The following is a 13,397-nucleotide window of genomic DNA, read 5'->3' on the forward strand; positions in this document are numbered from 1 at the left end:
TTCTTCAATATAATGTCTAGTTTGACATAGATATTCCAGGCGATGGAAGAAGTTCCATCCAATTCTTTTTTGAGCAAAATGCAACTGCCAAAAAATATCTGGATTTCCCTACGTCTGCTTTCTCGCCTCGGTCTCTTTGCCTAACGGAAGCCTGTCTCCTGGAGATATTATGGTCTAACCCAACAGTTCGAGAGGAAATAGCCCAATTGTTGGAACTAAACATGAGTACCAAGGGGGCTGCAGAGGACAAGATCCTTAACCACAAGGGGATATTGTTGCAGGAGCTGTTTTCCTTGAAAGGATACAAGGACGTTGGACTGCAATCTGATGATGGCCCTAGAAGGAAACTACGGACATCGTTCTTTACAAACGGCCTTACCCTAACACTTCTTGCCTATGACACATCGAAGCAAAAAAGAGGTAGAGGTTCGCAAGCTGCCCAACCTTCGGATACTCAAAGATCTCAAGCAGTCCAGGCTTCTTCAAGTGCTCAGCAGGGATCCTCGCCTTCAGGCCATGGTGCAGGTGATGGTGGTGATGATGGAGACGACGACGGAAATGAAGATGACGATATCTTGCTGGGTATCAGCGATATTGACTTGCTGGAAGTTGATGAACCATTCTTAGATGGCGACGAGGGAGAAGAAGCAGCTGAAGAAGGTACATCGAGCACAAATCCACTGTCCCCGGTGAGTCCCAGTCCCCGGCGTGAGATCAACTGGAAGCAGAGATCCCGTCTCCTCGAGAATGTAGAAGTTAAATATGACACCCAGGCAGCATGCCCTCCCCCCGAAAGTACCATTATCATTGGGATCGATCCAGGCGAGAGGTACTCGATGACAATTGCAAAGTTGGATCCAAGGAAACCTAACGAACGTGAGATCCTCCGGATTTCTAGAGCGTACCTTTACAAACCATCCAAGAAGTTTCAGGGCGAGCTAGAGAGGCGAAAGCTTAGAAGAGGAATTACAGAGATTGAAAGCCATTGTAGGTTATCATGAATACTACACATCTGCCAAGTGTCCACGACCTCACTGTGACAGTATATTGGAGAATGTTCCTTTTCGATCCAAGTACTGTCGAAATTGTAAAGCATACTTTGATCGAGATGCTGTTGGTGCTGAGAACATCGCAAGGGTCTGTGAGTCGCAGATAAGAGAGCAAAAACGACCTGCAAAATATATGCCGCCGGACGGAGGAACTCAAGGCCAAGCTTCTAGCGGTAGTGGCGGCGGTGGAGGTAGTGGTGGCAGTGGTGGTGGTAGTAGCAGATCCACAAAAAGGAAATTTTCAGATGAAGGAGGAGGAGGAGGAGTAGAGGGATCAAGACCACCGAAAGGACCTTTGCTGGGTCCAGGAGGAGGGGGAGAGACAAGCCGGCAACAACAGTAGGACACAATTTACTACAAACATGACTGGGTCCAGAAAGGCCTTCGTCTTAAAAAAATTGTAAGTATTGGCTTGAGACATTCCATCTAGTGTTAAAAGAAGAAGTGTATTAGAACAAAGAAATAAATAAATTAACCAAAAAATATTATCGTTTTTTAATGGGACGGACAATACACCAAAAACTTTGCAAAAACAAGTTCATTCTGATCAAGAAATTCCTTTCCTAGCCTATTAAGGGGAATGTATGCTTACAAATAAATGAATGCACATGCAATTGATGAAATGAGAACTTTTCCATTACTTTACACTACTTTTTTTTCTCAACATAAACAATGTCTCCAGCACCAGAGAACGCACCTGAGCATTGTCCTGTGAGTCTTTAGTCAGGGTCGTTTTCTGCACATTGGTATTTCTCTTTCTCAGTATCTAACTGTGTTTCTTTAAAAAATAAATAAATAAAAAATAGGGGACGGAGAGCGAACAAGCCGGCAAGGCTAGCGCCTGCGAAGGTTGTCCGAACCAAAACGCCTGCGCCACAGCACCCAAAGGCCCAGATCCAGGTAAACAACTGTCTGGAGTTTTATATCCTTATTCCTACTCTGAAAGTTCTTTCCGATGTCTTACTTTTTATTTGTTGCCTTCTCAAAGATCTACCTCTTATTAATGACCGAATGGGAACAGTCAAGCACAAACTCCTTGTTCTTTCTGGGAAGGGTGGTGTCGGAAAGTCCTCATTTACCACTCAGCTTTCATTTGCTCTTTCACACGACGAAGAAACTCAAGTTGGAGTGATGGATATTGATATTTGTGGGCCCTCAATACCAAAGATGTTTGGATTGGATGGTGAACAAATTCATTCGTCCAATTCTGGATGGTCACCTGTCTATGTGACCGACAACCTAGGTGTCATGTCCATTGGATTTATTCTTCAGGATGCAGATGATGCCATTATCTGGAGAGGTCCCAAGAAGAATGGGTTGATCAAACAGTTTTTAAAGGATGTGGACTGGGGCGACTTGGATTTCTTGGTTGTGGATACGCCTCCAGGTACATCAGATGAACATTTGAGTGTTGTTCAATATTTGAAAGAATCAGGAATCACAGGCGCCATTCTAATCACCACTCCACAAGAAGTGGCCTTGCAGGATGTGAGGAAGGAGATTGATTTCTGTCGTAAAGTCAAGATCCCTATCATTGGCGTCGTTGAGAACATGGCTGGGTTCGTTTGTCCCAACTGTAAAGGAGAAAGTTCTATCTTTGCCCCCACTACAGGCGGCGCTAGAAAAATGGCTGCAGACACTAGCGTTCGCTTTCTGGGAAGCATTCCGCTAGATCCTCGCATCGGTAAGCTTCATATGCATCTTTCGAAATGAGGATATAAACCAAAAAAAAAAAAAAAAAAAAAAAAAAAATTAATGATTTTCATTATATTTTATAGGTATGTCGTGTGATCAGGGTTTGTCATTCTTGGAAGAGTACCCCGACTCGCCTGCGACCAAGGCGTATCTGAATATCATCGAGGGTATGTTTTTATGTTTTTCCCTTTTTCTTTCATCTCGTATGGGTTTAATATTAGTACCAAGCTCATCATAGACCCTTTTGCTCATTTTCTTTTCTCTCATATATCCCATAGAAATCAAGAAAGTTTTATCCTAAATCAAGAATTCAACGTGTTCAAAGTTGTACATGTACAATAGTTTTTTTTTAAAAAAAGTCATCTCACTAGAATAAATTCCGACATTATTTTAATTTATCTTCGCTTTTCACTTGGAATGTATCTAATCATCATGTTCGCCCATTCTACCTTCACGTCTAGACATGGTCTGAAAGCCATTAGTCTCACCATCATTTGCACCCAATTCTATATCATTGTCATGATCATGGTCATCCTCATCGATCAATGTATATGGGTTGTTAGCATACGGCCGGAACTTCCATCTACGATGAGGTGGTTGAAATACGGAGTAAAAGAAAAAAAAGGAAAATCAAGTAGCTAGTTGGTTAGATCGACTTCCAAAATAAGGCATAAATTAATAAAAAGGGGAAGAAGCTTACCCGATGGTGGCGTAGAAACCAAGAGTGATGGCTTCATTCAGGAGCTCGACCAACCATTGGACATACTGATAAGGTAATGCTACTTTCAAAAACTCAATCAAAATCCTAGTCAAGTAGATATAGATAACTGTCACAAGGTAGAATGAACCCCAGAGCTTGTACTTGCTCTTGCTCTCGGCAACTATTAAAATAACAACAGCAATAAAAAAAAACCCCCCTCATTCAAACGTAAGTAACTTGAAGACAATTAATATACAAGCAAACCTGTTGTCTTTACAGCATTATACCTTTGCCTTCAACTTCGGCTGCTTCACTTAAATGTCTTTGTGTCTGGATAATGACACCGAGAATCACAACGCAGCTTACTAGATCGACCATAGGGAAGACTTGAGTCTAGGTGCGAAGGATACACATCGACCAATGGCTAGTTTGCTTAGAATAAAAATGATCCTTACAAAATATAAATTCGCATACAGCGCTTCACTTACCCAGAATGACCAATTAATAGACCCGACAGCCGTCTCATTGCTGACTGTTGATGCGATATTAGAGAGGATCTAAACCGCAATAAAATGAAGCTTCATTTTAGAACAAGAACACTTTTTTTTTTTAAAAAAAAAAAAAAAAAAAAAAAGAAAAGAAACCAAGGTATACCTGAAGAGGAATAATGACAAGAATAATTTTCTTGTCCTTCTGTGATAAAAATGGCTTGATACTTTTGTTTTCCAAATACCAGGTATAATAACATTAATCCAGACGCTTTTTTTTTTTTTTTTTTTTTTTTTTTTTCTTAGTGCAGCCACCAGGTTTAAATAGAGTATTTCTTAAGCACTTACAACATCCATCCAGATGCAATCAAGGTGATTATAAGGATGCTAAGAGATCCCTTGAGGCTATGGAGGCAATATAAGCGCGCAAATTAGGAAACGTTTGAGCCTAGTCGCATTTTTTAACATAAACAGAATCATTGTCGTTATCATCACAACTCACAAGGCAAAAATATAGAACATGACTGTCCAGCCTTCCGCATCTACTCCAATCTGCATGTAATGCACTTTAATCTAAATTTTCAAATCAGATCAGTAAAATATTGAGAAAAATCACTATTAATGAAACCTTGGACACCATTAAAACTCTAAACTTTTCAAATTTGGACTTACTGCTTGGAAGGTCTTTTGGATTCCAATCATCACGGCCAAGATGAAGCTAGATTTGAGTATGATAAAGTGTAATTTCCATCCGTTAGAGGGGAAATAGAGCGTTTTTATACGCATAGTATTCATATGGATATTATTTGTAAGCTATATAGATAGCTTACATGAGTTTGTGTGGCCAAAAAACTCTGGTATCCCTTCTCGTCAGCATGTAAAGCCAAATCCCACTGGCGATAAAGTATGCAACAGCTGATCCAGCATAAACTTTAGGCAGTGGAATATCCCCTGCACTCAAGTAGTTGTTTCCAGGATTGATCTCTGTAATTTTCAACTATTGGATATTGACGATATAGAGATGTTGATGAATGAAAAAATTGATCAATCTAAGATCCCATTCAACTGTACTTTCATGGCTGATGGTAATCCTGTGGCGGCTGCTTACCCTGAATGAGACTATACTAGAAGGACAATTAACGAATAGCATGTTCCACATCTCTTCTTCACCAGGAGCGATCGTGTGGCGATATTGAAACCTAGGGAGGAGATAGGTGTTGTATATTGTAAGATTTTGTCATTAAATGAAAGTAAGAGGAAAGAAATGTTCCAAGCATGCGGTGTGGCAATTGGCAATTTCTGCACTCCATACACTGGATTTGTCGTATCAAGCTGCAGAAACTCGCTCCTCTTTTGGTCCAATTCGTCCTTGAAATAAGGATCATCCAAAATACAGCCATCTTCCCAATCTACAACTTCTGCATCCGAGGAGCCCTTTTGAATAAGAAAACCAATTCTTTTCTCTTCATTTGTGTCGCCTTCATATGGAGTAACCTAAATATACGTTTATAAAATTCGATTATGAAAGCGTTACGAGTTAGTTAAACTTGATGACCTATCGCCAAAAGTGTTGACAATATCATCTGTCCTTCGTAGAGCAGAAAAGGTAGTGTTGTTGCTAGAACATGAATGTACCTTTAAATCCTGAAGATCCATTTCCAGTGTACCACCAGCAAGGAAGCCAAAAGATCCCATGTAGATGAGGCCGCGCTGATCTTCAGATATGACAAGCTCTGGCCGCCCATAGGCAACAGCTGCCACCGCGGCTGCAGTTATGATGAGTGATATCACCCTAATCTTCATCCTTGTTGATGGGATGTGAAGTCGGGCGTGAGTGTATTTTGAATGAATTCACCAGAGAAGGCCAGGTGTAGAATAACAAAGTGCAAACAATTGTATGAGTTCTGATGTGTAAGGATGAGGAATATTAACCCAATCTTTCATTTTCAAAGAAATGAAATATGCCCGTGACTGTGCGACTATTCATGAAAGTGCCAGTTTACATGCGACTTCCCTGCTCTTCAACATCTCACCAATTCCAAGAAAATAAAGATCTAATGTGGCAAATACGTTTGTCCAGAACAGTGCCATGGCAGACATACACAACCCGCTTCACTACAAGGACAAGCACGGCAACGTCATACAGAGCCCTACGATGGTATTCACATTCAGATTCTAATGTTCATAATCCCAAAGAGCTAGGACAACATCCAACGTTCACTGGAGATACCACTGTTCAAAAGCAGTCATCTAAGGAAGTTATACCTTCAGGGCAGACTGCAGGCCCAAGCGATCACCCACTAAAAGAAGAAATGACGCCCCTTGCCAAGCACATTCGAGATTCTATCAAAGTACATTTGATATTTTCGCGGATCAAATTATCAGTTTTTATGCAGCTGAATCAGAACAAAAAGGACAAAAAAAACTGATCGGTTTGTATATTACCTAATACCTCACATCCGCAATGTTCCTTACCTCATAGATTCAAGGACCAATGTCTGTCGCCCATTTCATGCGACAGGTCCTTGTCAACCCTCTGAGCGGATATTACATGAAGGGAGATGTTTTTGGAGCAGAAGGCGATTTTATTACCTCTCCTGAGATCAGTCAAATGTTTGGAGAGGTGAGTACGGATGAATGGTGGAGAATATCACAGCCTTTTTCTTTCTCATTACCCCATCATGCCTGGCCAAAATCAATTGGCTTAATATGGAGAATTTCTTTTTTTCAAAAAAAAAAAAAAAAAAAATGATAGCTCTTAGGTATTTGGTTTCTGGTGCAATGGCAAAACATTGGGAAGCCTTCATCCATCCAAATTGCAGAACTGGGTCCTGGACGTGGTACATTGATGATGGATATGTTACGAGTAAGCGATATGCCCTTAAGTTAAGACCACCCCTCACAATTTTGTAGTAATGTCTCTTGACTATATGTCGGCCTTGGTTAACGCTCTTTTTCTTTTTCTTTTTTAAAAAAAATGCTATCAAAGGCGGTATCTAGGTTTAAAGACTTTAGAAATGCCATCTCAGGCATACATTTAATTGAAGCCAGTCCAGGCCTCCGTCGAGTCCAACGCGAGAGGCTATGTGGGATTCCAGTTTCAGAAGAACAGATCGGTGGAGGAAGCAGAGAAGGAATTACTTCTGCTGTCAGACCAGATGGCCTTCAAATCTCATGGCATGATGTCTTTGATGACCTTCCAGGTAAAAAAAACTATAAGGAGACGGTGAGAGAAAGGAAAAGGAGGTTATTGTTCTACCTTTAGTTGAAGAAATGAATATCAATGCTAATTGATGCCTCTCTCCCTTTTTTTTTTTTTTTTTATTTTTTTTATTGCCAAATAGATGAGTGCTCTTTAATCGTTGCGCATGAATTTTTTGATGCGCTCCCGATCTATAAATTTGAGAAGACTGAGGAGGGTTGGCGTGAGCTAGTAGTGGATTTGGAGGTTGATCCAGCAAGTCCATACCACCTTCGTTTTGTCCTTGCTCCTGGACCCACGCAAGCCTCAAAAGCGTTTGCAGAGCACCCTGCTTATGATCATTTCAAGCCAGGAGATCGAATTGAAATTTCACCCGATTCGTTTAGAGTGGCACATGAAATTGCGAAACATATCCACAAAAACACTGGTTCTGCACTTATCATAGATTACGGCAAGGACCATGTACAAGGAGATACGCTACGAGTAATGAGCTTTCGACTATCTTTTTTATTTATATATCAAATATGATCAGATGTTGTATTCTAACGAACTTTAAGTTTTTTCATGGCTCTTTGTTTCTTTCACGCAGGGTATCCATAAGCATGCGTTCACGCACGTCCTGACTCAACCAGGAAGAGTTGATCTGAGTGCTGATGTTGATTTTGAGTACTTGAAGCAAGCAGCAGGGGAGCTCGGTAGAAATATGCTTTTTTTTTTTTTTCTCACGCATCTCAAACTTCCTTTTTTCTTCTTTCGCTAATGATACTTTGTTTTATTTGGTTTATTCGGCTTTAGTCGATTCCTATGGTTCTATCACACAAGCACATTTGCTCCACTCTTTAGGAATTGGCGCTCGTCTCGACATGTTACTTGCAAAGGCTGCTGGTCACCGACGTGAAACTTTGATTAGTTCATACCATCGGCTAGTTGATCCCAAAGAAATGGGATCTGTGTATAGAGCCATGGCCATGACTCCTCGTGGTTCACCCATCCCTATTGCATTTGAGCTACAGCAGCCACGACTCAAATCATCCAAGTTGTAAATTGGTTATTGATCAAAATAAAATAAAACAGAAATAATAATAATAAATGCATTATTAATACAGAGCAAGTTTATTATGATGATTGTTTGATGCTGTATAGACGCTTTTTGGAATCCAGTCCTGGTAAGCGCGGATTGATATGGATTTGTCGAATGTTATCCGACCCGCAAATAAGTCAGAATGTCTACAATGTATGCCGCCATTCTGGGGAACTCGCCCATGATTCTAGTTAAACTCTCTTCATATGGAAGAAAGAGCTTTTGATTCCGCTTCTGCCTTGATAGATTTCTAAGAACAAAAACTGCTGTCAACGGGATACCTGCCAGTTCACGACCAGGGACCTCTAGAACATTGGGTCGCATATCGAACCAACGAGGTCGATTCGAAAATGGTTTGACAGAAGGTGTGAGCGGGAAATGCGTTTTTAGGTGTTTGATCACCTGCTGGCGGCCATGTGTTGGGGTTGTAAAACGCCGGCAACTGAGCCATTGGCAAGTATAAAGCCCCATTCCAGGAGATATATGCTCTTGAACTGCATGCTTAAATAGTTCTGCCTCTGTTGCGACCACAGTTTGACATCCAATCCATCTACAAATAATCCTGTCATCGGCTATATATATAAAGTAACCAATACAGTTGTCAGTCTTATACTAAATAAACTGCATATATATACATATATATGACTTACCGCCAGAAAAGTCGACCCAATGCTTTTTGGCAATGCCTTTGATGACTTGAATGGGCGGTGCACCCTCTGTTTCTTGGACAAAGCTCGTCTCCATCTTTGGGAATCCAACTCGAGATACTGTTACGAGATCGGCTGAACGTAACATGGGTCCATGATTGATAAATTTTGTTTGATAGAGTTTAAAGAGTTCACCTTCATAGATGTACGCCTGTGGATTGCTTTCGAAGTTAGATTGGAGCCTATGAAAACAATTCAAAGGAACCAATAAGATTGTGCAAGTATATCAGAACGGTTTCTCGAAGGCAAAAAAAAAAAAAAAAAAAAAAACAGGGAAGGTTCTTTTTAACGATGCCTACCAGTGTAAGGCGCGGTATGGTTCATGGAGGATTTGTTGTGCTGGGTCTACCGTAATAGGGGGAGGTAACGACTTGAGACTACCCCATGACAAGAATTGCACGAGCACAGAGATAATATTTCCTGGGTAATTCTTAGCGATCTGAACAGCAGCGTCCCCATGGAAACTTGAGAATTGGTAAAGATAGTCCAAGGTGGCTCCAATTAATTCCTCATCCTGAATCAATAGGAGCTGTGATATCCTGTCAATAATCTCTGGGTCAATGTCACTTAATATCTTTTCATTGTGCTCATTTGCAGCCAGCCGTGTTAATGCACGAAGACTTCCAAGAATCATCGCCTTATCGTTCGTCTGAAGCAACCTGTGAAGTTCTCGCAAGTAAGGGTCGAATTTAGAACGCAATGTAATATGAATGCTTAAGCACTCCAGTGTGTCGAGACAGTAAATCCTAAGCTCATTAAGTTGTGTAGACGAGGGCATTGATAGACCCTGTTGAAGCATTTTGCGAAAAGCTACATGTTCCGTCAAGATAATAACATTTTGATCGAGGAAGGAAAGGTTTCGCAAGATATGAAAGACTTGAAGGATACGCTCCATATTGTGTGTGCCACTGATGCTTAATAGGTCCTCGTCCATGGCAACCTCGTTTTCCTTTGAATCCAGCGATGTCCACCAGTCAAAGAAGGGCTGGGCAAAAGACAGCAGTTCATTCAAGAGCCCTGGAATCATATTGAGCGAAAATTCGTTCCATTCGAATGATAATGAGATAAGTCTGCTGAATGCCCAATCAATCTCATTAGGTAACTCTGACTTGAGAGCAAGAAGAATCCTGTTCTGGTGTCCTCCATCAATATAATACCCTTCTAAAAAGTTGGATGGCCGGAGTGCTGGCTGCACAACTGTCGTTGCTGCTGCTGCTGCCGCAGGTGCTGCCTGGGGTACAGATTGTGTTGGTTGGGGAATAGGTTGTTGTGGTACTGGAGGCTGTTGCTGAACTTGATGTGGGATCGGATGTTGTTGTTGCGACTGATGGTGCTGCTGGATTTGCTGTTGTTGAAGTTGCTGTTTCATCTGAGAAGTCATGTAAGGACCACGTTTAGTAGATGGCGCCTGTGATGCTACAAAAAAAAAAAAAGCATAATGTAAGAAGGTGAGATCGATGGGGAGCATATAGCTGGCCAACTAAAGAGTGTGAACATGGAATCAAAGGGTTCTTTCTTTTTTTTTTTTTTAATACCTTCACGTGAACGCGAAATGTTAGACTCAATAAGGTCCTTATTAACAGGCACTTCTTTTCCAAAGAAATCCTCCTGTTCAAACAGTTCTAAATTCTTGACATACACACTCTTCATCACATAAGCACTGTTCGTGCATGTTGGTGGAAAGTTGAATGGAAGCGTTATTCGTTTCCATCCACGCTCAGCTGTGACCTAAATGCATTGGTAATGAAACATAATAAAATCATCAGAAAGAAATATTAGTGGCGAAATATCTTATAGATTCATTGGGAAGAGTGAAACAAAGGTTCAAAATAGTACACCTTTTCGCAGCCTCCATGCGCCGTGACGAGTTTGTAAACCTTGAGTAAGTCCAGGCGTTGCGAACCCAGCACTGGCTCGCGATTCAGAGTTGTACTGCAAATGTTGATATATAGAGCCCCAAAGATTGTTATTTAGAGGATAGACGTCTCAGAGTTAGATACATCTCGCAATTAACCTAATTACATGGATGTTTATGAATGCTTCATCATACCCATGCTTTTGGTGGAATGCCTCCAACCGGGCCATGAACCGGTTGTATTCTTCCGTATAATCAATGGTGCCTTCTCTACGCATTGTTCTCGCGTGTTGGGTAATGTGAAAGAGAGAAACTCTGATGGACAACATTCAGCGGACCTTATTTTTGCTGAATATAGCACTTTTGTGGCTAGATCTACGTCATAAAATTATAAAATCATGTGACTACTGCTCTATTCTAAATGTTCGAACTGGATATCATGTCAAGTTTGCCAGTAATTGATTACAATGTCGAATTCAATGCCTCCACCAGAATTCAAATCTCCTGAAGAAAAAAAGACTACAGGGTAATTGTAGACTCCCTTATCCGATGCTTTGACACGCGAAATGGAAATAGTATGATTAGTTTACAAAAAGATTGCATTTTTCATTTTTCATATTGGCCACCGTAGACTCAATCAAGATGACTTCAGAAAACTATTGGCTACGCCACGCGCGGCTCCAGGAGGCTTGACCGGTATCGGCGGCTCTTTCTCTGGAGGCGGGATGAGAGCTCTTGGGATGGCCAATAGGTCTGCAAGGATACCAATGCCACACACACCCAAAGCGACAGATGATGGATTCCATAAACAAAAACACAAGAAATCTTTTCAAAAAAAACCCTCAAAAGAAGCATCAGCTACAGCACCCAAATACAGAGATCGAGCGACAGAACGTCGTCAAGGCATTAATCCGGATTACATTGAGACAGAGCAGATCCTTAGTACGCTAGAGGAGGCTGCAGGGGAGGTTGCGCCAGATGTTCTCTACGAACAGTCTAAGTTTTTGGGGGGAGATCGAGAACATACACATTTAGTCAAGGGTTTGGATTTTGCCTTGCTAAACAAAGTAAGACAAGAGGATATGGGGGGCGGAATAGGGCCAGTGGATTTGGATGAAGTGTTTGAGTCTGTAGAAAAGTCAACTAGGACAGAAGAGGGTACCTTATCGAGTCAAGTGGATGACACACCAGAGTTGAACAGTACGCTCGCTAGAAACGTATTTAGGTGGGCAATTGAGGAACCTTTAAAACGTCCGCCTAGGGTTAATGAAATGTTCTTGCCTGGTCGAACAGTATTCGTATTTGAGTTACCAATCACCTCCAAAAGCAAGAGATCAAAGTCAGGGGTGGTCGAGGACAACAATCCATTTGCAGTCCCAACAATCGTTGTACGAAGTAAGGCTGATATTGATCAATCTTCAGCAGGAATAACTGAGACTTCAGAAGCCGATATGGTAATGAAAAAGGTGACGGATGTCTTGCGGGCAATTCGCACAGGAGAGCGTAAAGTTAAAGATAATGAAGCAGAACTAAAAATTAAACGGAAGGCTGAAGCGGCGGCTGCATCGAAGGAGCAAACAGAGGATATTTTGCCGCATGTTGAACCAGATCTAGATGGTGAAGACATTTTTGCAGACGCTGGGCGAGAGTACGTTGTTGAGCCAGGACCTACGAAAGCTGCTAATATGGAGAGCGCGATGGAAACAAGTGGCGATGAAAATGGTCCAATAGTGGGACCAGAACGACCGGACGGCATTGACATGAGTAACTATTTTAGTGATGAAAGCGAGGATGACCTTGATCAGGAAGATATGCCTGATGCTAAAATGGATACCGAAGCGTCTGTGCTTGGTCCAGCACGACCAACAGAGATGGACATGGAAAAGTACTTTGATGAAGACAGTGGGAGTGATGGCGGTCAAGGTAGCGGCCAGGGTGAGATTGGGGTAGAAACTAATGAGTATCGCAGCAGTGTCGATATTACTGGTCATCAAAACACTGGAATCTCCTCTGTTGCTTCAGACCATACTAGACATAATAATGAGGATGCTCTAAGGCGGAGGAAATTGAAATTGGAGGAGTTAGAGATCGATGAGGATGCCGATTATTATAATGCGTATGGGTTAGGCATGGGTGGGGGACTTGGTACGACGGCATATGACTCTGACGATGATGATGATGATCACAATCAATCCACTATCTTGATTGACAAAGGCACACATAAGAACAAGCGGGCACAATTAGGACGATTTGATTTTGACAATGAAGAGAGCTTCAACCGATATAAGGATACGGTCGAGGTTGTACCTAAAACGTCGTTCCAATATGGAGTCAAGATGAGCGAAGGCCGTAAAACTGGCAAATGGGATGAAGGCAAGGGTAAGGGTCTGAGCAAGGAAGAAAAGTTAGATCGGGATTGGCAAAGGATCAGTCGACTTATGGAGAAGAACAGCGGAACTAATGCCAGCGGCCAGAAGTCAAAACCACGTCGCGACGATGGAACGTCAGATGGCAATGACAATAGAAATAAAAGGCGTAAGAATAATTGGTGATATGGCAGGACACTGCAATTTACTGTCATGCGCACACAATAAAACATGAAATAGTGCATTTACATAGA

The 13,397-nt window shown here is 41.6% G+C and overlaps 5 protein-coding genes across 5 annotated transcripts; 3 read left to right on the forward strand and 2 right to left on the reverse strand.

The window, feature by feature from the left end:
* The first annotated feature begins 1,685 nt into the window (after positions 1-1,685).
* Positions 1,686-3,128, forward strand: BCR41DRAFT_318558 (cytosolic Fe-S cluster assembling factor NBP35). Its single transcript, XM_022021317.1, has 5 exons — positions 1,686-1,760; positions 1,856-1,949; positions 2,038-2,733; positions 2,828-2,911; positions 3,023-3,128. Exons 1-5 carry the CDS (start codon positions 1,722-1,724, stop codon positions 3,043-3,045), a joined length of 936 nt encoding a protein of 311 aa, XP_021884876.1. The 5' UTR covers positions 1,686-1,721; the 3' UTR covers positions 3,046-3,128.
* BCR41DRAFT_419530 (lung seven transmembrane receptor-domain-containing protein) lies at positions 3,108-5,954 on the reverse strand. The gene is made up of 12 exons (XM_022029775.1): positions 5,568-5,954; positions 5,245-5,426; positions 5,041-5,131; positions 4,763-4,929; positions 4,605-4,650; positions 4,435-4,505; positions 4,281-4,337; positions 4,099-4,159; positions 3,933-4,001; positions 3,732-3,837; positions 3,445-3,625; positions 3,108-3,327 (listed from the first exon to the last, which is right to left on the reverse strand). The coding sequence occupies exons 1-12, from the start codon at positions 5,733-5,735 to the stop codon at positions 3,168-3,170; spliced, it is 1,359 nt and encodes a 452-aa protein (XP_021884877.1). The 5' UTR covers positions 5,736-5,954; the 3' UTR covers positions 3,108-3,167.
* Positions 5,955-6,309: 355 nt separating this feature from the next.
* On the forward strand, positions 6,310-8,221 carry BCR41DRAFT_318561 (S-adenosyl-L-methionine-dependent methyltransferase). The gene is made up of 6 exons (XM_022021318.1): positions 6,310-6,555; positions 6,688-6,798; positions 6,922-7,135; positions 7,277-7,617; positions 7,724-7,829; positions 7,930-8,221. Exons 1-6 carry the CDS (start codon positions 6,427-6,429, stop codon positions 8,175-8,177), a joined length of 1,149 nt encoding a protein of 382 aa, XP_021884878.1. The 5' UTR covers positions 6,310-6,426; the 3' UTR covers positions 8,178-8,221.
* Positions 8,222-8,239: 18 nt separating this feature from the next.
* On the reverse strand, positions 8,240-11,076 carry BCR41DRAFT_347481 (hypothetical protein). Its single transcript, XM_022023100.1, has 6 exons — positions 10,973-11,076; positions 10,761-10,854; positions 10,458-10,650; positions 9,222-10,338; positions 8,866-9,104; positions 8,240-8,787 (listed from the first exon to the last, which is right to left on the reverse strand). Exons 1-6 carry the CDS (start codon positions 11,053-11,055, stop codon positions 8,333-8,335), a joined length of 2,181 nt encoding a protein of 726 aa, XP_021884879.1. The 5' UTR covers positions 11,056-11,076; the 3' UTR covers positions 8,240-8,332.
* Positions 11,077-11,237: 161 nt separating this feature from the next.
* BCR41DRAFT_419533 (RED-like protein N-terminal region-domain-containing protein) lies at positions 11,238-13,388 on the forward strand. Its single transcript, XM_022029776.1, has 2 exons — positions 11,238-11,303; positions 11,409-13,388. The coding sequence occupies exons 1-2, from the start codon at positions 11,245-11,247 to the stop codon at positions 13,327-13,329; spliced, it is 1,980 nt and encodes a 659-aa protein (XP_021884880.1). The 5' UTR covers positions 11,238-11,244; the 3' UTR covers positions 13,330-13,388.
* The last annotated feature ends 9 nt before the right edge of the window (positions 13,389-13,397 follow it).

Source organism: Lobosporangium transversale (assembly GCF_002105155.1).
Source record: "Lobosporangium transversale strain NRRL 3116 chromosome Unknown BCR41scaffold_5, whole genome shotgun sequence".
In the NCBI taxonomy this organism is placed as follows: domain Eukaryota; kingdom Fungi; phylum Mortierellomycota; class Mortierellomycetes; order Mortierellales; family Mortierellaceae; genus Lobosporangium; species Lobosporangium transversale.

Excerpts from the sequence above, each read along its gene's own strand:
- BCR41DRAFT_318561 (XM_022021318.1), top strand. The coding sequence starts at position 6,427 with ATGTCTGTCGCCCATTTCATGCGACAGGTCCTTGTCAACCCTCTGAGC. Across the intron at positions 6,556-6,687 it reads TCAGTCAAATGTTTGGAGAG|CTCTTAGGTATTTGGTTTCT; the intron begins GTGAGTACGGAT and ends AAAAAATGATAG. Across the intron at positions 7,136-7,276 it reads TGTCTTTGATGACCTTCCAG|ATGAGTGCTCTTTAATCGTT; the intron begins GTAAAAAAAACT and ends ATTGCCAAATAG.
- BCR41DRAFT_419530 (XM_022029775.1), bottom strand. The coding sequence starts at position 5,735 with ATGAAGATTAGGGTGATATCACTCATCATAACTGCAGCCGCGGTGGCA. Across the intron at positions 4,160-4,280 it reads ATTGCATCTGGATGGATGTT|TATCAAGCCATTTTTATCAC; the intron begins GTAAGTGCTTAA and ends GGAAAACAAAAG. Across the intron at positions 4,002-4,098 it reads TTGTCATTATTCCTCTTCAG|ATCCTCTCTAATATCGCATC; the intron begins GTATACCTTGGT and ends ATTGCGGTTTAG.
- BCR41DRAFT_419533 (XM_022029776.1), top strand. The coding sequence starts at position 11,245 with ATGTCGAATTCAATGCCTCCACCAGAATTCAAATCTCCTGAAGAAAAA. Across the intron at positions 11,304-11,408 it reads GAAGAAAAAAAGACTACAGG|ACTCAATCAAGATGACTTCA; the intron begins GTAATTGTAGAC and ends TGGCCACCGTAG.
- BCR41DRAFT_347481 (XM_022023100.1), bottom strand. The coding sequence starts at position 11,055 with ATGCGTAGAGAAGGCACCATTGATTATACGGAAGAATACAACCGGTTC. Across the intron at positions 10,855-10,972 it reads GCATTCCACCAAAAGCATGG|TACAACTCTGAATCGCGAGC; the intron begins GTATGATGAAGC and ends CAACATTTGCAG. Across the intron at positions 10,339-10,457 it reads CATTTCGCGTTCACGTGAAG|CATCACAGGCGCCATCTACT; the intron begins GTATTAAAAAAA and ends TTTTTTTTGTAG.
- BCR41DRAFT_318558 (XM_022021317.1), top strand. The coding sequence starts at position 1,722 with ATGTCTCCAGCACCAGAGAACGCACCTGAGCATTGTCCT. Across the intron at positions 1,950-2,037 it reads ACCCAAAGGCCCAGATCCAG|ATCTACCTCTTATTAATGAC; the intron begins GTAAACAACTGT and ends GCCTTCTCAAAG. Across the intron at positions 2,912-3,022 it reads GTATCTGAATATCATCGAGG|AAATCAAGAAAGTTTTATCC; the intron begins GTATGTTTTTAT and ends TATATCCCATAG.